General features: G+C 46.3%; 1 protein-coding gene across 2 annotated transcripts in view; it reads right to left on the reverse strand.

The window, feature by feature from the left end:
- The window catches only part of stard13b (StAR-related lipid transfer (START) domain containing 13b), a 79,639-nt gene that overhangs the window by 55,469 nt on the left and 619 nt on the right, over window positions 1–23,551 (reverse strand). The window contains exons 2-5 of one of the 2 annotated variants that reach the window (XM_048980683.1): window positions 20,920–22,091; window positions 14,739–14,876; window positions 10,853–10,975; window positions 2,494–2,524 (exon numbers count right to left, since the gene is read on the reverse strand). In XM_048980683.1, the coding sequence (XP_048836640.1) occupies window positions 2,494–2,524; window positions 10,853–10,975; window positions 14,739–14,876; window positions 20,920–21,939 (1,312 nt within the window). In that variant the 5' untranslated portion in view covers window positions 21,940–22,091. Of the gene's footprint in view, window positions 1–2,493; window positions 2,525–4,448; window positions 4,624–10,852; window positions 10,976–14,738; window positions 14,877–20,919; window positions 22,092–23,551 lie in introns of those variants that run through there. The other variant, XM_048980687.1, reaches the window with a different exon arrangement.

The raw sequence follows: 23,551 nt of genomic DNA on the forward strand, positions 1-23,551 counted from the left end.
ACATTATGCATCCATCCATCCATGCAACTGTATTCCAACTGTGTATCCAGTAGAGGGTCACAGGAGGGGGGCTGGAGTCTATTTCCAGGACACAAAACAGGTGAAGGGAATGTCAGTCTACCATAATAATCATGCATCCATCCATCTTCTGTAACCACTTACCCTATTCAGGGGCAGCCAATCCTGGAGGCTATGAGCACAAGGCAGGGAACAACCCAGGATAGGGTGCCAACCAATCGCAGGGCACACTCACACTCACATATACACACTATTCACTCACACAAGCACACCTAAGGGTAATTTGGCAACTCCAAAGGGCCCAAACATGTTTTTGGACCATGGGGGGAACTCGGAGTGCCTGGAGGAAACAAATTAATAATCATAAATTGGAGAACAACTAAATCCCTCCAAACTCCAAGTATTGTTAAAGTAAAATAAATAGGCCTGTAATTCAGCTTCTGATCAGATATTTGTGTAAAGTGCATAACTATGGTTGCATGGATGGCAGTACTGTGTGACTGCAGGCTTCTGGGACACAGACAGATGCTTGAATTGCCATGGACCTTGATGCATTCTCGATTCTTCTGGAATCTCCAATAAATCCATCAGCTCTTACATTTCAAATGTTTGCTGTCCTTCTACTCCGTGACAGTGAGTTTTGCCAATTCCACAGCACTAATGCAGTAATGCAGATTTTTCCCTGTAATATGTGACGTTAGTCTGTTCATTGCAATAAGGAATGCGAATTGCTCGTTGCGATATGGAAAGAATAAATCTGCAGATTCTTGCGTTGCAGGGAAGAATGCAAATCAGCTGTAATAAGAAACACAAATCCATTTACTGCGATGAGAAATGTGTATCTTTCTTTTGCAATCGGGCATTCATATATCTGATTTTGCAATAGGGAATGTGGATCTCTGCATTTCAGTGGGGGTACAGACTGTGATATTGTAATGAAGAGCCAACTCTATGGGGCAATATAAACATGAAAAACGATGATATAGTGTGACAACTGAAGAACAGGATGGATCTGATGTCGCATTAAAATCTGCGCCGCGCTGAGTACAGTTTACAGGCCTCATCCTATAGCAGAGCCCCCACTCTCCCAGCACTGCCGTCATCACTTTTTAAAGGGTTTTTCAATTTAAACCTTCTGCCTGCCCTTACGTTAGGCCAAGTAAACCTGTCAGGAATATTATATTTACTGTAAAGCCTGGCCTGGCAGGAAAGTCTCCTAGAAGCAGTGATGACAGTTTTGCAGACATGCTTAGCTGCTGTCACGAATAACATGGGCATTTGTCCATACATGGGAGAGTCACGGTGTCCTCACGCCGTAACAGCAGTGTGCCGCACACAGCCGCGCAGGCAGCTCCGCGTGGGTACAGTGCTTGTCCTCACACCGTAACAGCAGTGTGCCGCACACAGCCGCGCAGGCAGCTCCGTGTGGGTACAGTGCTTGTCCTCACACCGTAACAGCAGTGTGCCGCACACAGCCGCGCAGGCAGCTCCGCGTGGGTACAGTGCTTGTCCTCACACCGTAACAGCAGTGTGCCGCACACAGCCGCGCAGGCAGCTCCGCGTGGGTACAGTGCTTGTCCTCACACCGTAACAGCAGTGTGCCGCACACAGCCGCGCAGGCAGCTCCGCGTGGGTACAGTGCTTGGTCCTCACACCGTAACAGCAGTGTGCCGCACACAGCCGCGCAGGCAGCTCCGCGTGGGTACAGTGCTTGGTCCTCACGCTGTAACAGCAGTGTGCCGCACACAGCCGCGTTGGCAGCTAAAGGAAGTATCAACAGGAAATGTAGCTACACATAAGATAATGTAGCTAATTAGCTAGAACGTTAAGCTGCGTGTCTGTCCTCCACACCCTTAGTTCACAACGTGCCCTTTATCATCCCCGAGGCCTGTTCTTCAAGGCAAAGAGCAGCCTAAAAACTGATACAGGGAGGATGGCGTGACTCTGCCCCCCTCAGAGAGTAGAAAGAAAGGACAGAGTCAGCTGATGCTGGTTAAAATGCCGGGCAGAGGTTGGAGGCAAGTTCTAATGATGCCTGCAGGAGCAATCGCTCCTTTGAGTCCACTTTACAGTCACACATAAATCAGAGCATGTAAACATAAGACATCAAAGGCACACACGCAAACAGAGTAACAGAAATGCTCAGCCCCAGATGACTGTACATGCTACTGTGGTCAGGCTATTTATGCCTTGGTGTGTGCAGCATGTAAGCTCCCTCTGAACAATGGCTTCCATATCCACAGAAAAGCTCTAAAACACTCAGCTGTTACTGTTCCTGTTCCTTGTAAGAAGCTGATAACTTAATAGCTTAAAAAACCAATCAGTGCAATGCACTTGTATCTATTGGTTCCTTTTTAGATGGAGGGCTGTAGCTGTCACTGTGGGGGCCTCTGAGTTCCAAACTCCAGGACCAGGGAAGACAGGGGACGACGACTATCTCCACATAATAATAATAAGAAAAACACCCCAGCTTACCGGCTCCTTCATGGTTCATCTTCACAGCAACCTGCATAAAAGGAAAAATAGCAAATCACACACAAAGCATGTACATAAATACAAAAGATTAACAGCAGCATACCCAGCAGCTGTTGGAATAGAAAGTTCATTCAAACTTTCACATGTACATTTATTTTTCCAACAGGTGCCAAATCATTTTACAACTTCACCCTAACCATGTACATAAATACCTGTGGTAAGTATCCACATATCAAATGTACTGCATTGCATTGTATGTGTCATGCCTCATAAGAGCAGAATTTGAAGTGTCAAATTTACTTACACATGCTGTACTAAACAATCTTTCTAGTGTGATTCTAGCTTTTGATAAGAGCTGTTACACTACTGGTTCTACTTTGGAACATAAAATAACATAGAACACTCAACTGAAGTCATTTTGAATTCCGATCAGTGCTAAAAATAAATATGAACATTGAATGAAGAACTCAGAACGCTGCTGAGATTAACAACATGGAATGGGGAACTCATAGAAGTGGTAAGATTGTTAGGAACATGGAACCTGGATTTCAGAGCTGAACGGAGCACTTGTTCCACAATGAGCAAGATCTTAGCCTGTCACTGAAGTTGTTTCTCTAAGGTCAGGCGACTGGACTTCAAGGTAGTTAACCTTTCTCAAAGAGAAAGTGCCATCTATGAGGTGGGGGGGGGGGGTGCTTCAGCATTCCAAAGCTAATCTTCTGGAATCTTTCTCTTCCTGAACAAATCCCTTGTCTTTGTATTCAACCATCCAAGTCAATCTTAACTAACATCTCAGGAAATCCAGAAAATATCAGACTCCGAGTCTGATCTCTAAGCCTGTCTGTGCTGAATTACATTCTTTCTGTTCAGCACACTGAACCACAAACTGCCAGTTCTGAGAACTAAGTTGATTCCCCAGCCTTTCTACCATTAAAATGTGACCTACGACAAAATAAGGAATTTAAAAATGCATCATTCAGCATCCTTTTGAGAACCTCTCCTTAGCATGTCTAATTTCAGAAGTAGGCAAGACCACAGTGTGCGGCATAAAAAAACAAACAACAACCAGTCAGCAGTGAGGTCTGAGCACTTCTCCAGGTCCATGCGGGCCTCTCCACTTGCCATCCTTCTCAGGTTTATATATCTCCTCTTGTAGGCTTTCCCCTTCCATAGCACCATCTCCAGGACAACAGTGCCTCTACTTGCTCTTTCCTCCCATCCCGCCCTCAGCAAGGACTCATCTGTTGAAACTGCACTGATGTTTTTTGCAGACAGTTCAGCTAAAATTAATCCCAGGAAAAACAGGCATCATGCACAAAAAATAGAAGAAAAAAATTCAAGAGCCTGGTTCTGAATAATCCTGGTACGTGGATGTACACTTTTTATAGCATCTTCCAACCGTTATACGCATTCTTCCGATTCTTTATTCAGTTCATGCAACTGGTGTCCCAGGAAGGAAGACCTTGCCTTGAACTCTTCAGAATACAGAAGCCCTAACTATATCTGCAGCTACTGAAATTGGAAGGATGGACAGATTTACTGACTTCAGTTTACTGCTGTTTTTCAACATTCTCCTACCAATCTGATGGACAACGCTTCCACCAATCAGCTAAATTCTCATGCTACTGACAGAAAGAAACCAGTAGCACCAGGTCCAAATATTAGCTTGCCTAAGCCCTTCCAGTGTCTACAATGCACTGTCCTGGTAAGGTTATGTTACGGTATTTTCAAAGCAAATTATTGACATGAATGTCCCACATTCCCTCATCGTTCACCAGTGAACAAGCTCCAGTGTCAGCCCCTCATATTCCCAGATGAGCGAACGTTCTGACGTTTTTTTGTGTAGTTTTCTGGCTCAAATCGCAGGTGGGAATTACACAACATGATCCGCGAAATCCCTAATGTTCGGGATTTTTATGTAGCATGCACGACTAATCGGAAGCACATTTACTCACGTCGATGAATCCGCTGAAAAAGGTGGTACCATATAAAAGGTTTAAGATGGCATTCCAAAAGCTAGACCAGATGTGTCCAGTCATGAAGACAAATTTCCTCTGGTGCGTCCACCGGGGGTACCCCACGGAGCCATTCGGGGGCCCATGCTTATTAAACAATGCCTGGCAACCTATTCTAAGACAGACAGATCCACAGTGCAGAACCCATAAATCCCTTGTCAGCTCCTCCTCTCGCAGGGAATGAAGACCTCCCTCTGGCCTTTAAACCCCCCCCCCCCCCACCAACGGAAAAAAAATTCTCTTAGCATCAGTTTTCAAAGTCAACTGGAATCCTCTGCTTTAGCCAGATGTGACCCCAGAGTACTGTATGATCCACTTCCTTCTTTACAGAAAACACTGCTATACTTAGCAAAGGTCCTGACCAGAATGTCTAGCTTTCATCATGGTGGACGAAGAGAGACTGCTGTCCTCCAGGGACACATGTATACTGCAGAATAATTACATTAAACATCCCTCAGGTGCATTTACAGATAAGGCACGAGTTTCACTACGTTTACATGCACAGCTAAGTCGAGCTACGGTTATAGCTTAACTATGCCATTTAATCGGATTACTGCCCTTGTCCAGGTATACATGCATGGGAGGGGAATCGATTTATTGACCGAAGTATGTCTGACTCCACTACAATAGGTGGAGGTATGGCTCCTTTCAGCTTCTTAGTATTGGGCTTTTTCCGGTTGACCTATTATGCCACAGACGTACAAATCATAATAAAATTTATAATGATGGATCCGTGGACAAATAAAGTGACACAAGCTTTGATTGCGATCTGGTCGGAAGAATAGATACAACAAGATCAGGATAGTATAACAAGAAATAAAGTATAATAAATGTATAATATACTATGACAGCATGGTAATGGAATTTTTAAAATATTGTAATGTGATTTTGTTGTAATACATTTTTTAAAAAAATGTTCAACATAAATTTCTCACTAACCCATCTAAGAGTGATTTACACAGCCATTTTTCGAATTTGGTACAAAATACCCCACTTTGCATTGTTATGCCGGTGGAAAACGAACACCTTGAAGTACTGTACTTTTGGTACCTTCTTGAAGTACGAAAGGTACGGTACTTGATGCGGTAGAAAAGCGGCTGTAAGCACAGAAATCAATGTTTAATTTTTATATGTATAGTTTAATTAATAGGGGAAACCCCCGCAAGTAACGATGGGAACATTATTCAGTTTGCTGTGGTTACACAGAGGTTTTTGGGGAGAGAACGTAGCAAAGCGAGTGGCAGAGTAGCCTAGTTGTAACCTCCAGAAAAAGCAGCGATATTCAAAAAAATAAAAAATACCATAGAAGTGGATAAGTGAGTCTCCTGTCTTCAGTTCACCTCCCACGAGCCTAAGACTGCCGTCCTCTGGGTTAGTTCTGTTTAACTACCCGAGACCATTACCACATACCAACAACTTTTTAGGTTTACACGGCCTTTAGTTGAGCGGTGAATTGGACAGCTTTACAGGGCTGTACATTTTGTACGTCCTCTGCTATGCTCCAAGCTTCTTCTGTGTATCAGCTTCTTCTGTTACTTCCAGGTCAAAGTCAGCAGGGGAAACTGTGGAGCATACGCAGAGCACCTAGGCCAGTTTGAGTTTGATTGAACTTACACATGCAGGAGTAAATCGACTTCCAAACGCATAATCTGGATGTCTTAGTCCGACTTCGAGAAATTCGATTTACTGTGATTTCAGTCGGACTAACAGTGCGACGGAGTGGTGGCTCTGAGGCTGGGGACCTGTGCCAGCAACTAGAAGGTTGCTGGTTTGAATCCCATGAATGCCCAGAGTGATTTTACTCTGTTGGGCAAAGCCCTTATCCTGTAATTGCTTAATCTGGGTATGACGTTAATCTGCATTCAGCCCTATAAGCAGGTCCTCCAATTTACAGGGAATGACTTGGGGGTTGGTGGCAGGATTGGCACTCCAGCCACAGGAAAAATAATTCACACTGGTCCATTCGGACTAGTGTGGTGCTGAGGTATCACCCGCTGCATGGCTGCACTCGGGTTCTCATCCCTGAGGTGGTTTGTCATGTAGTGGGTGCAGCAACACACTGCAATCACTGCATGATCCTTACCTCACCTCAGTTACATGTACTTTAAAAGTGTGGTTTTAGTCAGAGTAACACAATAATTCGATTTTCTTAGTGTGCAGGTAAATGTACCGACTGTAGGTTATAGCATCAGCACAGCCTGGTGCTCTGACATCACACCAGGAGCTCATCTACACAGAAGCAGGACCCATTCACTGCAAAATGCCTGCAGCGAATGCGAGGGGGAGTAATTTAAATAGCAGGGGGTTACTGGACAGCCCCTCCCCCCCAGTCTGCACTGGACTGCTGCACAACTTCCAGGGCAAAATGACATTAATGTGACTGGCATGCAAAAAAAGCACTTTACCAAATAATTTGCCGTAACCCATGAGCACCCAGGGGCAAAAAGCTTGGAAAAAGCAGCAGGTGAGGTGCTGCGTACTGGTGCAAGTCAAACCTTTCACAAAATGGGCTTTTGAATTGGCTTCATTTAATTTATAAACACTAAGAGGGGGGAGATGAATTACAGCAAATTGAATTTGCGGAACATTTTCTTCCTCCTTTCCCAGAGCTAATTTACCTTTCTAAGTGCAGAGTAATTGCATTTGGCCCTGCCACCGAACATTGCGAGCAGAGAGAGATAATCTCGCAGGTGAAAAAGATTCCCCCAGCTCCAGCCGCGCAGGCCTCTGCCTTTGTGCCTTATGAGAGTAAAGCCTGCAGATTGGGCCAGGCATCCAGGCAGAGGGCCAGAAGCTCGGCGGGGCCAGATTAGCACTTTGCACCACAATGGTGGGCTTTCAGGTGTGCTGGGCACTGGAGGGCGCTGGAGACAGGCGCGGTGGGGAGAGCAGGCATTGAGCCACACTTCCTGGGGGAATCCCAGGGAGACAGCATCCAAGGCACATAGGAGGAGGGTCTCCACTGGGGGGGCGGGGCTGGGTGAGGCTTCGAAGAAGCGGATCTGTAATGGCATGAAACTTCACAGTTTTATCAAGTTTTTAATTAAAATAAGTCTCTACAGCAAGTAGAAGGTGGCAGGCTGGAGAGCACTGGGTGCACATGAGGCGGGGCATGTAGCGTGGTTGCCGATCTTCTCACCAGGGCCGGCTTTGTGTAGGTCATGGCAGGGCCTAGCAGAGCCTCCAGGCCCCACCGCTGCCACACCCAGCCGCCCCCACAATGCCAAGCAACCTCACAGCTTCCGTCTGTCCCCTCGGGGGGTGGGAGGAGGCCCCAGCCTCAGACACGGTGAGTGTACGGCTCCCCACATCCCACATGGCACGGCCAGATGGGGGATTAATCCCATCCCCAGGCGGAACAAATCCAGCCCCCCCCAGCTGTGCCTGCTCCATCCATCCACACCTGCAGTGTCAGGCTCTCTATAGGATGGGAGGATGTACCCCTCCCTGGTGTTACTCTGCACCCCTTCCCAGCCCCACCTGCGTATGAGCCCCCCCTTGAGGATTAACACGGCCTTTCTTCATTTTATTTTATTTTTTAATTGGTCACTTCTGATGTAGCAACCATAGTTGAGAGACACCCCATAATGCTTCCTGCCAGTGCCTCAGGACAAAGACATCTATATATGAAACCTAAATTCAGCTGGATGAGGTAGAAATCTGTAAAGAAAGGTGATGTGAACCCCCACCTTACTGTGGAAGGCTTTCCATCGATTGGGGCCAGTTTTCCAGCCTTGGCGCTCGTTCCCTGAGGACTCACAGGATACTTACTCACCAGGCTTTATTTTAACACTGAGCTGGTAGGTAATAACTTTCCCTCATATACACACAGGCGAGTGTTGGAGATCCACAACAATTGGCTCACTCATGACTTCATAAATTCACTCCCTGATTCCTTCGTTTGCCACAGCACAAGCTATAAAGAATACCGGCGTATTCAAGTTAGGCTTCGCGCAAAATGGTTTTATGTTTTTGTTGCTGTACTGGAATATTCTGCACTCTGTCATTGGGTTCGACAGCCATGCTGGTGAGGTTCTGTAGGCTGCAGTGAGTTTTCACATCGTAACATGCTCTGTGAAGGAGACTTTGTCAGAATGTCAACTGAATGTTCCAAGGTAATTGTCCTTTTTAACTGTCCTGTTACTATCTGGCCAGTAGCAGTTACCACTGATGCTGTATGGCAGCTATGAGACGTGTCTAACACTCCATCCCAGTTTCCAGTAAGCACATTTAGGAAAGTGGCAAAGTCAGACGGAACCACCAGGTTCCTGTTGATAATGAGGTGAGCAGAATTTGTTGATTGGAGCACCGGTATTGCGTGATGGTTTGGCTAGTAGCTGTGGCCTCCCATCATTAGGTTGTGTGTTTGACTCCCACCATAGCCCGGTGAATGTAGCGTTCATTTGTTCTGCCTCTATTTCAATGGGTCTCTTCTTGGTTTCTTCCCCAAAAATATGTGTATTCATGTCTTTAAATGGCTCACTGCAGGTGTCCCGTGACGGACGGACAGACTGCTATTCTATGCTCTAAGCATCATGTGACCCTCTAGCTGATAATTGGCTATAGAAGATGGATCATTTGACTTTACTTTAATCAGTGGTTTTCAAAGTCGGTCCTCGGGCCCCACTGCCCTGCTTGTTTTCCTGCTATCCCTCCCCCACACACATGTCCCAGCTGTCTTTCAGCTTCTGATTGACTGAACACACCTGATCCAGGTAATCAGCAGTGTGTTGAGCAGGGATAGCTGGAAAACAAGCAGGGCAGTGGGGCCCGAGGACCGAGTTTGAGAACCACTGTTTTAAACAGAACATTTACATCTCCTGTTTCTATTAGGGTTATGCTTTATTCACATTATGCAGTTTAATAAACATTCATTTGAAATCCGACACTGGATGATGGACTTCACTTTGGCACTGACAAACAAAACTGCAAATGATTTCAAAAGCAATCGGCATAACAATAGCAACAATCATTAAAAATACAAATTAATACTTAATATTCAGTGTCAGTTTTCAGATTTGATCGCTATAATCACTCCACTCATTTTTGATTTTACTGCGGTAACTGCATTTGTACACTGGAAATCGAATTAGTTGATCTAAATGAATGATTTTAAAATGGATATACCCGGACAATATGTTCCCGCGTTAATGTTAATTAAGCATTAAACCACATGTACTTAGAATGTTGTCCCTTCCATTGCTCCATAAAATTTAGTTACTTTTAACACTATATGTCAGTGTTTTCTTTATACAATGATGTCAAGATCATTTCACTAAGTAAGGCCTGGCATATCTGGTTGTTTAGAATTTTCTAGAACTTCTTTGTTTGACTGTTTTCTTTAAATTGATCACAAAGCCCAAAGTTCCTATTTACTAAAATGTTCCAGAGTCCCAAACCACTTTGCAGTTCTGTCCTGCTGATCGCATGGTCATAAATGGTCGGGCGCTTTGCGTAAAACAAAGAGGCTTTTCTCGGCACGTCTCTCACCTGACCCCCACCCCCGAGTACACACTGTAAATCTCAGTTCCACCCCTGTCCTTATGTTCTACCTCATTCCAACATTTGTTATATCGATCATACTAAACACTTTAAAATCTTTGTTTACGAACAACTCGCCTGGCACTGAGCCTAACGCTCGACCTCAAATATTTACAAGGTCTGGCTGTGCTTCTGAGCCACCGGTCAGGAGAGCGCCACCATGTCCCGGTGTCAGACAGACAGAGAGATACTTCCACTGAGCTTCAGTGCTAAACCAACCGCGGCACACTGGGCTATTCTCTGAGAGGCGGCACTTTATGAGCACGTCCCGCTAAGTGGCACTCAGTCCACTTCCTTCGTCAAACATGAGCTCTTTTCAACCGAGGTTGCCATTTTTATCGAAAAGCAAACACAAAATTTGGCTGACAAGATTTGTGTGGCTTTTAAACATGCGATGCCTGTTTCAAGCAATAATTTAATTCGACTAAATCTCCATGTTCCTTGCAACTCGCTCCCCAGGTTTAACCCCGGTTGGTATGGTTTAGATTGGTCTAAAGATGGCATTTCCTCTTAGATTCCTCTTAGCGGTGCTTTACTCTGGTGACACCCCCCCCTCCAATACAAAGCACAACTGCTAAAGAGAAACCGCAAAGCCCCAACAACGACGACATGGCCAATGACTCATTCTTGTCATGTTTCATGCGACAATTCACTGCCATGTTTTTTTGGGGGACATTTCCTGAAGTAATTTAGTCTGAATAATTCTGTGCTGGTGGTTTAAAAAAAGAACGGAAATGGAAAAATGAGGAATTTTCTTTTGCAATACATGGAAGCAGGATATGTAGAGTAGATGGCATCCTTACCTCCGGTGTGGTCCCCGTGGGGGGCGGTCTGGGATGCAAAGGAGGGAGGCTATCCGGACTGCATTCTGTCCTGCTGTGGTCACCTAAGGCTTGCCTTGCTGTGGTTCCCCAGATGGTGGCAGGCTGGAACGACAGCATAGTGTCAGTCAGAGAGGGGCCCCCACGAGGCTGGGGATGAGGTTGTCTGTGAGCAGTGCAGGGCAAGCGAAAATGAGGCAAAATCTAATCCTGTCTCTCCAAAGAAAAAAGAAAAATGTCAGCGATGGTATTTGTACTGAGGAGTGAGTCATACCCGATTGCTGGTGTCTGTACTGAGGAGCGAGTCATACCCGATTCCTGGTGTCTGTACTGAGGAGCGAGTCATACCCGATTGCTGGTGTCTGTACTGAGGAGCGAGTCATACCCGATTCCTGGTGTCTGTACTGAGGAGCGAGTCATACCCAATTCCTGGTGTCTGTACTGAGGAGCGAGTCATAACCGATTGCTGGTATCTGTACTGAGGAGCGAGTCATACCCGATTCCTGGTGTCTGTACTGAGGAGCGAATCACTCCTGATTCCTGGTGTCTGTAATGAGGAGAGAGTCATACCCGATTCCTGGTGTCTGTAGTGAGGAGCGAGTCATACACAATTCCTGGTGTCTGTACTGAGGAGCGAGTCATACCCGATTTCTGGTGTCTGTACTTAGGAGCGAGTCATACCCGATTCCTGGTATCTGTACTTGAAAGCGAGTCACTCCTGATTCCTGGCGTCTCTACTGAGGAGCAAGTTGCTCCCCATTCCCGGATTCTGTACTGAGAAGCAAGTTGTACCCACTGCCTGGCATCTGTGCTGTTATGTACAGCTGTGTTACTGCTGTTCTCTTCCCGATACCCTGGAATTGGATGAGAGTATGCCAGCAACGCCGGAGCACACAAAGGCCCTCTATGTGACACAAACACCAGCAACCCAAGGGCGGGAAAAAGAGCGATAAGGCACTTTTGTTCCTTGCGACAACCTCCTTGATGGTTGGCGAGATGCTGTGGGCCAACGCGAGAGGCCCTTGTCTGATGTCTGCCGGTTGCACGGCCCCGCGGGTGGCCCCCAAGCACAATAACGCGACTGTCTCCTTCTGAGCAGGACCCTCAAGAACCCAGTGAGGGCGCGGACCCACGGCATTAGCGAGACGGGGAGCATGGACCCAGATAGAGACAGAGAAAATGGAGCCAGTGAAGAGTCCTGCTCTTAAGGGAGCCTCTAGTGTGATGGCCTCAGGGAATGTAAGCGTACAGATCAAAAGCAGAGAAGAAGAATGATATGAGTGAGGGTTTGATAACTGGGGATCACTGGAGTCATGCACGGGCAAAGCGACTTCAAAGAGCCGACACCAAAGCTTGAGGCTGCGAGGTCATTTACATCATGAAGCAAATATTAGCTAAAAACTCTGGCGACACTGCTGTCCATCTGAAAGTCATATGTGATGCACTTGTGATGGTTCTTAGTCGGTTGGTCCTCAGCTGCTTCCTGTACATTCTGTCTGTTTCACCCCCAGACCATACATCCACCCGTCTATCTATTTTCTGTACATGATTGTTCCTTTTAGGGTCATGGGGGGTCCAGATGGGGTATATCGCTTTAACCATGTGACTAAATTAAACAACGAATCATCAGGGTGTCGATGATGGAATGGCTGGACCTCCAGGAGAGGAGACGAGGAAATTATAATAAAGACAATATCGGATGTTTGCTTGGTGGTGTACTTGATACCTGGCGTCTCTACCGAGGAATGAGTCGTAGCCAAAGCCTTTGTTAATATTTAGGCATTGTAACTCATGCATTGTATTTTATCATATAATTTGAATGTTTATATGTTACATTAAATAGTACTGGTTTAATACCACAGCAGATGCTGACTGATTTATATGCTATGCAGGGGCAAGTTTAATTGGGACAATAAGCACATGTAAACTGTAAACTGTGCAAATACATGACTCAAAGGAGGAAGGACTCTGAGAAGGGACTCACATTCACAACACATGGCTCTTTGCCTACAAAAGGAGCAGCGTGTGTGAGCTGTGTTGACTGGATGCGCTGGGGGGGAAACCATTAGACAGGCTCTGCTCACACAAAGACCCCCACACTGGGCAGAATCACACTATTGAAATTCAGCCACATTCAGGTCCAAGAGGAAGGTCAGATAGGAACGGCTGTTATTTAACACTCGCTACATATGGCACCAGATGCCAAGAAACTGCATGATGCAATAAAAGGGTAGCAAATAGACTCTTATTCAGATAAAATGCTTTAATGGTCACAGATAAAAGATCCTGGATAGAGGTAAATGGATCACTGGATGGAATTAGTATCATATGATATGATTTCTGAGAATGTTTCTCAAATTAAATTGTGCGTCAACATTACAGAATGAATTCCTGGTCGCTCCAAATGAGAAGATTTATGCTGTCAGAACCACAAATTGAACATAGCTATGCAATTAAGCAAAGCAGTTAAAAATGACCAGATGGAGGCAATTTTTTCCCCCTGGATTAATTGGCATGTCGGTGGCTTGTTTGCTTGAGTGCACGTAAAAAATGGAGGGAAGCCATATTTTAGGAGCCACTAGGGCTAATGCCAGCACTAATGTAATTACTGTGCCGTGTCACTGGGAACACTGGGTGCATAAGGGCAAGTCAGATGCAACACCAAACCAAGAAACACCAGTGACAGAGAGAAAAGGTATTAAATGTGAAAGGCTGTGCTCTTAGTTCTACCAACAATAAATATTTCCCACATTCTTGCTCTTATATTTGTGTGATCAGTATTCATTTATTTGACAATATTTAATAGCCATCTACTGTGATTTATGCAATGGATCTACATCCATTCATCATCCTGCTGATTAAGTAGTACAGGGTCACAGGGGGGCAGATGGCCCAAGAGATGTCAGTCCATCACAGGACACACACACACACATTCACACACACACACACACACACACACACACACTCACATTCACACACACACACACAAACACATACACATTCACACACACAAACACACACACACACATTCACACACAGACACACACACACTCACACACATACACATACAGACACACACACATTCACACACAGACACACATACACATTCACACACACACAGACACACACATACTCACATTCACACACAGACACACATACACATTCACACACACACAGACACACACACATTCACACACAGACACACATACACATTCACACACACACAGACACACACACACTCACATTCACACACACACACATACACATTCACACACACAAACACACACACACACATTTACACACAGACACACACACATACACATACAGACACACACACATTCACACACAGACACACATACACATTCACACACACACAGACACACACATACTCACATTCACACACAGACACACATACACATTCACACACACACAGACACACATACACATTCACACACACACAGACACACACACATTCACACACAGACACACATACACATTCACACACACACAGACACACACATACTCACATTCACACACAGACACACATACACATTCACACACACACAGACACACACACTCACATTCACACACAGACACACATACACATTCACACACACACACACACACATTCACACAGACACAGAGTCGTGTACTCATATCATTTTGGGAATCGCTTATTCATTTCTATGGGGAAAAAATGACAACCCTAACCCTCACCCAGCCCTTACCTTAACCATAAGTAACTAAACAAACTATTTTTGGTTTTTTGATTGCAGTCATAGATCCTTTTGGGCACCTGAAAACTGGTCTCCACATCATCAAAATAAAACACCTAACTGCACATGCATGTGACAAATAGAAAACTCACCAAAGGGTCCTTGCCCGGTAAGAGCTGCTCCCCCACCCCAGACACACAGAGGGTGTCAGTGGGTGAGGAGACGACACTGAGGGCCTCTTCGATATCCAGGTGGAGCTGCTCGAGTTTCCTTAACAGCTGGTTCACCGTCTGGGACCAAGGAGACAGAAGTGGTGAAAACTCCTGTCGGAGTATGTTGGGGTGGGAGGACACAAATTAGGGAAAATTAAAAACATCCTTGCAGTAATACGGTTAACAGCATTAAGCAAAATACTGCCTGACAATTGAGTAGATATCAAGCAGCAAATTGCTTCTTTTTTAATCTTTTTTAAGCTGCTTAGGACTGGCTTGGATAATCTATACAGCAATTTTCCAGCCACTTATCCAGTGCAGGTTGTGGAAGTGTCTGGAGCTCCCAGGGCCGAGGAGGGGATGAGGCAGGAGTATGCCCAAGGAGGGATGCCAGTCCATCGGTGGGCACACACACTCACACACTGTAGCCATGCCAGTCTGGCCAACTGCAGGACGAAGCTGCAGATACCAACACGATGGAGCAGAACACCTCGAACCCCCGCCCTGGGGGTGAGTGTATCACCCTCTGCTGAGGTAATGAATAATGTACTAATGCGAAATGCCACACAGAGGAGCCCCTGATGTGGGGCACAGCTGCTAGCGGGAGCAGATAGGATTAAAAAGCAAATTCCCCATGGATATCAAGCTATAGAATGGAGCAGAAAAATCCCCATTATACATACAGTGCTGACAGAAACATTGGAACCATGCTTAATTCAGTAAAAATGTTTCAAATTTATTGGCTTTATAACAAAAAAATCATTATTCATTTGTTTACAAAAAATATACATCACATTAGAAACAACCAATAGTTTTAAGTACCTAGTCCAAGTACTAATAAACTGAAACCCAAATTGTAGGTCTAAAAGAGCTGTTCTGAGTTAAAAAGTTCATTGGCAAGCAATCTCATTGGGTGCTTTTTAATTAGTAACACCTTTGCAAAAACACATCGCACCAAACATTTGTGTTTAGTATCATTTTGGGAGCCAATGACCACAATTGCAAATTACAGCAAACTGGCAAGAACAGAACTGAATGAGTCAGCCAGAAAAAAATATGAAGCTTAACAAATAGAAAATGTCTATGTGGAAGATATGTACAGATGTGTTAAATCTTGCTTGTTAATGGACTTTTGTTATGAAACCAATACATTTGTAGCATTTTTACAGAATTAAGCAAGCGTCCCAAGACTTTCTGCGGGCACTGAATCTCAGGTCCCTGCCTGAATCTTCACTACAACACGATCCTGTCATATCAAATATGGTCGATCATACTGAATGACTGGGAGGGGTGTCTTTCGTTCACCAGTTACCAATTACTAAGGATTAGAGTCCCACTCAGCCCAGATGGACCAGATCACATGTCTACCCCTAGTGTCCCACGTTTGAAGACCTGACAGCATACTGCTCACCCTAAAGCCAAAACAGCTGTCCTTTGTGTCTGTTCCTCTCCCCTATGCCGTTAAACCCTCAAAATCCCAATAAAGTCCCAGTTCCATCCTAATGAACCCTGTGTCATATGGTCCTGTTTGCTTTCCCAGTGGGACCAGGCCGGGCCTTAACTGATGATGCTTATGATGGTTATGATGGTAATGATGATCTCTCACTCTGAATGGGAGTGGTGTTAAACCAATGGGATCATGGGCCTTGGAATGCAGTGATCGTCCCACTCAGATGTGGGGGGGGGGGGCCAACAGGGAGGGCATGACCATCTTACGCCTGCAAAAACACACAAAAATGTACAAAAACACATTCGTGCAACAAGAGCACTATAGCGTGATCCACCGGCAGGAAAAGTGGACACGCATGAAAGAGGGCGCTCCTTGCTCCCAGGACCCCCCCAGGAGGAGAAATAGACACTTCTCCACACAAGTCCCAAAAGCTACGTCTGAGAATCCGCAGGCTGGAGGTCATGAAGTTGTGGTAAGTGAGCAGCGTCATTGAGCTGGCTGGGGGAGCTGGAGGGGTGATCGGAGCAAGGCGAGCTGTCTGGGGCTCTTCTCACAAAGCCTCTCAGAGATTTCAGCCTGACGCTGAAGATGCGGGGCCTTCAAAGGCACTCATTGGATGCCTGGAATGCGCTGCGGTGAGAAGCGGCCCCGGTCATTGAGCGTGACAGCCCGGGGCCTGGGGAGCCCCCCCTCACAGGCCGGCACAATCAGCCCTTTGAGGGGCGCCGCTCCTTTGGAGATGCGCACGCGGCCACACGAAGCCAGGCCTGAGAGGGCTCACCGTCAGTGTGATACCCATCAGCCCGGCTCACGGAATCCACTGGAATGTGGAAACCATGAGCGGGACCCGCCCACACTCCCCTCCAATGCCCCCCACCAAACGAGCTAGACGCCAGATATCTGTGGCTGTCCTCTAAAGACTAAAGAATGCACTCCCACTCACCCCCATGACATGGTACGTCCACATCTGGCTCCTTTGCAGGGTGCATGCTTAGACATGGGGTGTGGCCAGACATAGGGGGTGTGGCCAAACATAGGGGGTGTGGTGAAATACAGGATGTAGTCAGACATTGGGGTGTGGTCAGACACAGGGTGTGGTCAGACATAGGGGTGTGGTCAGACACAGGGTGTGGCCAGACATAGGGGTGTGGTCAGACACAGGGTGTGGCCAGACATAGGGGTGTGGTCAGGCACAGGGTGTGGTCGGACATAGGGGTGTGGTTAGGCACATGGTGTGGTCAGACAGGAGTGTGGTCAGACATAGGGGTGTGGTCAGGCACAGGGTGTGGTCAAACATAGGGGTGTGGTCAGACATAGGGGTGTGGTCAGGCACAGGGTGTGGTCAGACATAGGGGTGTGGTCAGACATAGGGGTGTGGTCAGGCACAGGGTGTGGTCAGGCACAGGGTGTGGTCAGACATAGGGGTGTGGTCAGGCACAGGGTGTGGTCAGACATAGGGGTGTGGTCAGACACAGGGTGTGGCCAGACATAGGAGTGTGGTCAGACATAGGGGTGTGGTCAGACAGGGTGTGGCCAGACATAGGGGTGTGATCAGACATAGGGGTGTGGTCAGACATAGGGGTGTGGTCAGGCACAGGGTGTGGTCAGACATTGGAGTGTGGTCAGGCATAGAGCATGGTGAAATGTGAGGATATTGTCAGACATGGGGGTGTGATCAAATGGGCCGTTATCAGACAAAGGGTGTGGTCATGCCTGGTGGCATGTATTATAAGTGACAGTGATACACAGTGCTTTGGTATGTAGTTTTAACACCATATATCATATGGAAATATGTAGTTTTAACACCATATATCATGAAGAATACCCTGCCTTTTTAATAAGAGGTATTTCCTAGTCTATTGATCATCGTAAGATGGAGCTTATTTTATGTACCTCAAGTTTAAATAAATGCTAAAACTGCATCCTCAAATTGACCGTCATCCTTCATATGTGCTACGAAAAAGATGATCAAGGAAACAGATTTCTAACTTCCAGGTGTCCCATTCATGTCCTCGACTAAGCACCAGAATTATTCCAGCAAAATAGCCATTAAAATTATGAGTCACTTTGGACTGAAATGACCTTACTGAGCTCCACCTGAAAATGCCTTAAAAACAAGCAGCAAGTGTTTTAAAAGTGTCCTCTTCTATTTTTGGTATTGCTTGGGGCCGTTTGGATTATTTCAGCGCTATCCTGTGGAAAAAGCCCATGTAACCAAGTGCCCCCACCCCCCCCAAGCATCTCAGGCCCTTCTGATAGACCAGGCATGCGCCTTTCGCATGAAATTAGAGGAATTCCAGAGTACGCGCCAACCTCTGTGTGAGACACGATGGCCCAGGGTCATTTTACACACCCTGTCTCCTCCCCCCCACTCCTCCACCCGCTCTTCGCCGTGGCAACCGTGCAGACACGAGGTCGGCCCGCCTGTCTATTGATGCCATCAGAGACAAACCCCTGGAAGAAGCCGCAACTTTGGCTGCACAAATTGCCCACGTTGTCAAGCGAGGCCATTGGCCATTGTCATTCAGATGAGATGCGGGAGCGACCCGCCTGGGTCTGGGTGCTCTGGGCTCTGTGCCCTCCTCCTGCCACCCACATCGAGGGACCGCAGCGGCAGTCACACAAGGGCACGGCTCCTTGACAACACCACCTTTCCAAACATCCATCCCCCATCCACCCGCCGTCTAACAGCGGAGGCGCGGAATCCGCTCACGCCGTACAGAACCGTATGTTTCAGGGAGACTCTGTATTCTTCTCCCGCCGGACTAGAACCCTTAGCCCTTGTGGGAGAAAAAACAGGGGGGGCAGAGATGGCGTGTGAGCGAGAGGCCCTGATATCTCAGCAGAGTGGGCCAACAGCGCACCCTAATGCCAAATGGAGAGAACTACACCTACAACCTTCCGAGCAAATCAGGAAGTGATTTCACAGTGGCTGAGCTACACCGAGCATCAGCCAAACAGGCCAAAGTTAGCGGCACATTTCTCAGACAGACCCAAGCGCATTGTCACTCACATCTGTCTGGCCTTTCTGCTTCTGAGCTCCAATGAGCCAAGAATGACAGCGAAAAAAGAGACAAAAACCACGGTGTAACAAGCATTCAATTTTTAAAGGAACAAAACAACCAGGGAAGCATAACCGACCCAGAGGCTCGGACTGGCGAGAAAGTTACCCGTCTCATTCACGCCCACCTGCCAGTTGCCTGTGAGGCTGTAAATTTGTTTTATGATCCATACAGACTGATACTGTCAAGAGATCAGATCCACCAGGCCAGATCTCTCACAGGCTTCTGTTTTTCCAAACGCCACTGGGGTTATAAGAACTTGGCCCCGTCTGTGAAATAGATTGATTTTTTCAGTCAAATTTTTTGCAGCTCCTGGGAGATGTTAATACATGGCCGGATTGCGGTTTAGTGAATTTAAAACAGAAAACGGAGGATCGATGTGGACAGAGGCTGAGACGTCCCAGAACGACATAGGGATATCAGTCAGGGTGGGGGGTGGGGCAGGGGGTCACACTTCCTGCCAACTGTATCCTTCAACAGTGAGGGGGGGGGGGAAAGTGAGAGCGAGATTAATGGGGCTGACCTGGGGGCAGGAGTCAGGACAACCTGTCAGGCTGCACCAAAATAGGTGGTCAGCCCCCGTCTCCCGAGCCGAAACAACCAGTTAGCAGAATTCCCAGCATTCCTCAACTCCCTCTCCAAACATTAGAGGACTAACTTCACGAGTCATGGTGTCTGCACTGAAGTGGAAAGACTGTCGATGCAGCATTGGGTTCCATACATAAAATATAAATAAAAAAATGATTATAAAAATACACTTAAAAATCTGGCCACACTTTTGTTGCTTATGTCAACATGGTGAAGAGTGCAGTATGCTGCCTACAGGAGAAACACATTTACCAGCAAGTGTTTCACCTGTAGATGTGGGATTCGCAGGGACCCGGTGCAGGTGACACCAAGGGCAGGCATAGGGTTCTGGCAGAACGAAAGGTCACAAGTCAGCAGTATTTTACAGCACTAGCAGGCTCAGTTCAGCGTTATAAGGGCCTGGGTCTGCATGATGAATGCAGAATGCCGGTCGGGTGCTTGGTGCACACATTCCAGCAAGCGGTCAGGTTTCAGGCTTGTCCGTCAGCAAGGAAAAACAAACAAGAAAACGCCAACTGATATATATAACGCTCAGCAACGTACAGTACCTGCCAGAAAATGCATGAACAAAACTGCCAAGTTCTTTGTTTTTAATCCAAGGAGTACAGTCGTGGATACAGGAGTCAGGAGTTATCATGTTACCTTGGAAAGACGTGTGATTCTCGGAGAGTACGCGTCCAGTTTGCTGTCACAACACAGAAAGGAAACGCAGCAGCTGGGTGCGGATAAGCCGTGCAGCGTGACACTGTCTCCCCGACTCTCCGCGTCCCAAAAAGCGCACTGAACACAGCCGCCACAAAAATAGCCCAGAACGATGGCACGGCCTCTCAAAATTATACATGCCGCTGAAAGTGGAATGTGCTGTTTTCATAGAACAAGTTCGGCTGTATTTGGCTTTAAAATAGACCGCATTTTCTGTCACATATTTTCCTGGTTTGCATTTGGACTTTTATTTACAACTGGAAATATTTATAAAGCAAGTATGGTAGGAAAATAAGAAAGTAGGGTTAGGGTTACTCACATCTTCTTCTGCCTCGCAGCTGCTCTCGCTGGCGGAGGTCGAGCTGACCAGCCTGTCTAGCCGCCGGCCGCCCTGAACTCCACACAGCCCATCGCCTCCCAGTTCACCCCTGGCTTCGCTCCACCATCCACCAGCAATGGTGGCTTCACTATCTTCATCGCCTGAAGAGCCGCCGCTGCAGTCCGAGCTCTCGGTGATGAAAAGGGCCCGACTGGACCCACATGGGCGACTTACAGAGCAGCGGTTACAGTCTGAGAAAGCGATGCAGCTGGCCTTGATATTTACAACAGTGTCAAGCCCCTGGTGGTCAAAGGTCTGCTCAGGAACTCTGGGGCCGGCTTCCGAGGGAGCCGAAAGTCTGAGTGACCTGAGCGTCACCCCCAGTGCAGGGACGGTGAACACGCTGTCTGTGCTCTCCACTGGGACAACAGTGTGACCGCTCTCCTTAGGACGGGAACAAAGCTTGTGAAAATCACCCAGCTCTTCCTCGTGCAGAGCAGGACTTTTCACCAGTTTGTCCAGCAGACCCATTTGTGAAGGAGATAACGGCAGCTCCATGCAGCTGGCAGTGGCAGATCCAGTTGGGTAATGACTCATTATTTCCGCGGAATCCAATGCAGTGGGACTGCAGTCACACTCATGTAAGGAGAAAGCACAGATAGAAGTGTGGTCTTGCTCCTCAGTGCAGTCCAGTACTGAGGAAAGATCTTTTGGGTCTGCCAATGGATCAGCAAGGTGACCTACATCCTCTGCTGGGCCTGGTGCTGTGGCTTTGACGCATTTCCTCAGGCATTCCCGGTCCTTCTTCACCCATCCCTTGATCGGCTCCAGAAAAGCCCGACTTGGGGATTCCAAACCAAAGACGACACTTCTGTTCTCTGACAGACTCTTTCTATGGATGGAGGTACCACCTATGCCGCTTCCGGATGAGGAATCCAGCACTGAATAGGTGACCATAGGCAGCACTGCTATTGACAATGACTGTGACCCCTCCAGCGTAGCTATGACTCTGGTGTCCATCTTACAATCTAGAGTTCTGCTTCAGCTCTAAAGTGGACCCACCAGCCTCTGTTACTGACACCATGGCTGGCCATGTCAGGCATTCCAATCGACCAATCAGAATCCATGTTTCCTAACTGGCATTCAGAAACCGCATCAGCCCCAAACGGAATCTGCAAACAAACAAACAAATAAAAAAAATCATACAAAAGCGGTTACTATTTCACATAAACATTCTTTTTAGCATGTCAACAAATACCAAAGACATAGATTTTTTTTTAAATACGGGATGCTATTTAAATCAGATTTTTAAAAATGTCTCTGTGACAGTTGTAAGAGCAATAAAAATGACAGAATGCCATACTTGGTCAGGTCTGCCTATTACACCTTTTAATTTTCTGAAATGCAGGAAAGCAAATGTGAAACTTCAGGTACAAAGATCGTGCTTCTATCTAGTGAACTGAAACGCAGGAGTGTGACATCGTGTCGCGGGGGGCTGGGGGATGGGGGTGCAGACGGTGAGTTCAACAGCTGGCTCAAGTCTGGATCCGTTTCAGACACAGGGCAGTGACTCCGACAACTCTAGGAATCCACCAGTGATTTATGACCTGAGGTCACATTCGCTGCACTTCTGGGGGGGGGGGGGGGGGGGGATCATTTGACAGCTGGACACTAGGGAGTGTTTATGAAAACAAAATATGGTTACGACTGAAATTATATTTAAATTATGCGTATTAATCTATAAAGGTTATTTCATATTTTGAGGTGTAAATTTATTAAGACTATTATTATTATTATTATTTTAAAAAATAATTTATAAATCTAGTGAAAATGAATAATAAAACCAATAAAAATTTAAATGCAATACATTTATACATAAATACAATATATTTAAATACATTTAAATACAAACACAACAATATAAAGCACAAATGAACTTTTACACTTTCAGATTTAAGCTGGTTAATGCGAGTAAAACAATCAAAATAAAAACGGACACTGATACTTTTTGCCATTGACTTTTGGGTTCCTTCCCCTGCTGGATACAGGGGCCACTGCCTCTGACTGTGGCAGTTCTTATCTCACACTTCAGATGCATAACTGAAAGCCAAAGAAAATACACACCTACAACTGCTGGAATCCCCCTGCTTTAACCTTCAGATAACAAAGAAACATCCACATTTCTAAATATTTGGTATATTTCTATAACTGTAAAGATGCTTAAGTCTGTTATTATAAAGGGAATTAAATCAAGGGGATTCGGGATTTCAGGTTACTAAATGAGTCATACTTTCAAGGGCACCTGTAACTTTCACTTTTCTTTTTTCCAGAAGGGACTTTCACAAGCCTCTGTACTACTCAAAGGGAAAGAGAGAGCTCTCAAAGAGACCCATATTTAATGGCGTGTTCTAGTCATTTTTTGCGTTGTGATATAACTTTTAGGAGAGTGGGATATCTGCCTGAAAAAACACCCCACAGATTATGGCATTCAAAATTACATACATGAAGAAATAAACAACGGAAGAAGAAGGCAATGAAGGGCATGCAAGAGAAATAAAGAATGTTGAGCCTGATTTTTCTGGAGGAGTCAAACGTACACTAATAAAAACTATGAAAGCAATTCTAGTCATTA

Source organism: Brienomyrus brachyistius, chromosome 17 (assembly GCF_023856365.1).
Source record: "Brienomyrus brachyistius isolate T26 chromosome 17, BBRACH_0.4, whole genome shotgun sequence".
NCBI lineage: Eukaryota > Metazoa > Chordata > Actinopteri > Osteoglossiformes > Mormyridae > Brienomyrus > Brienomyrus brachyistius.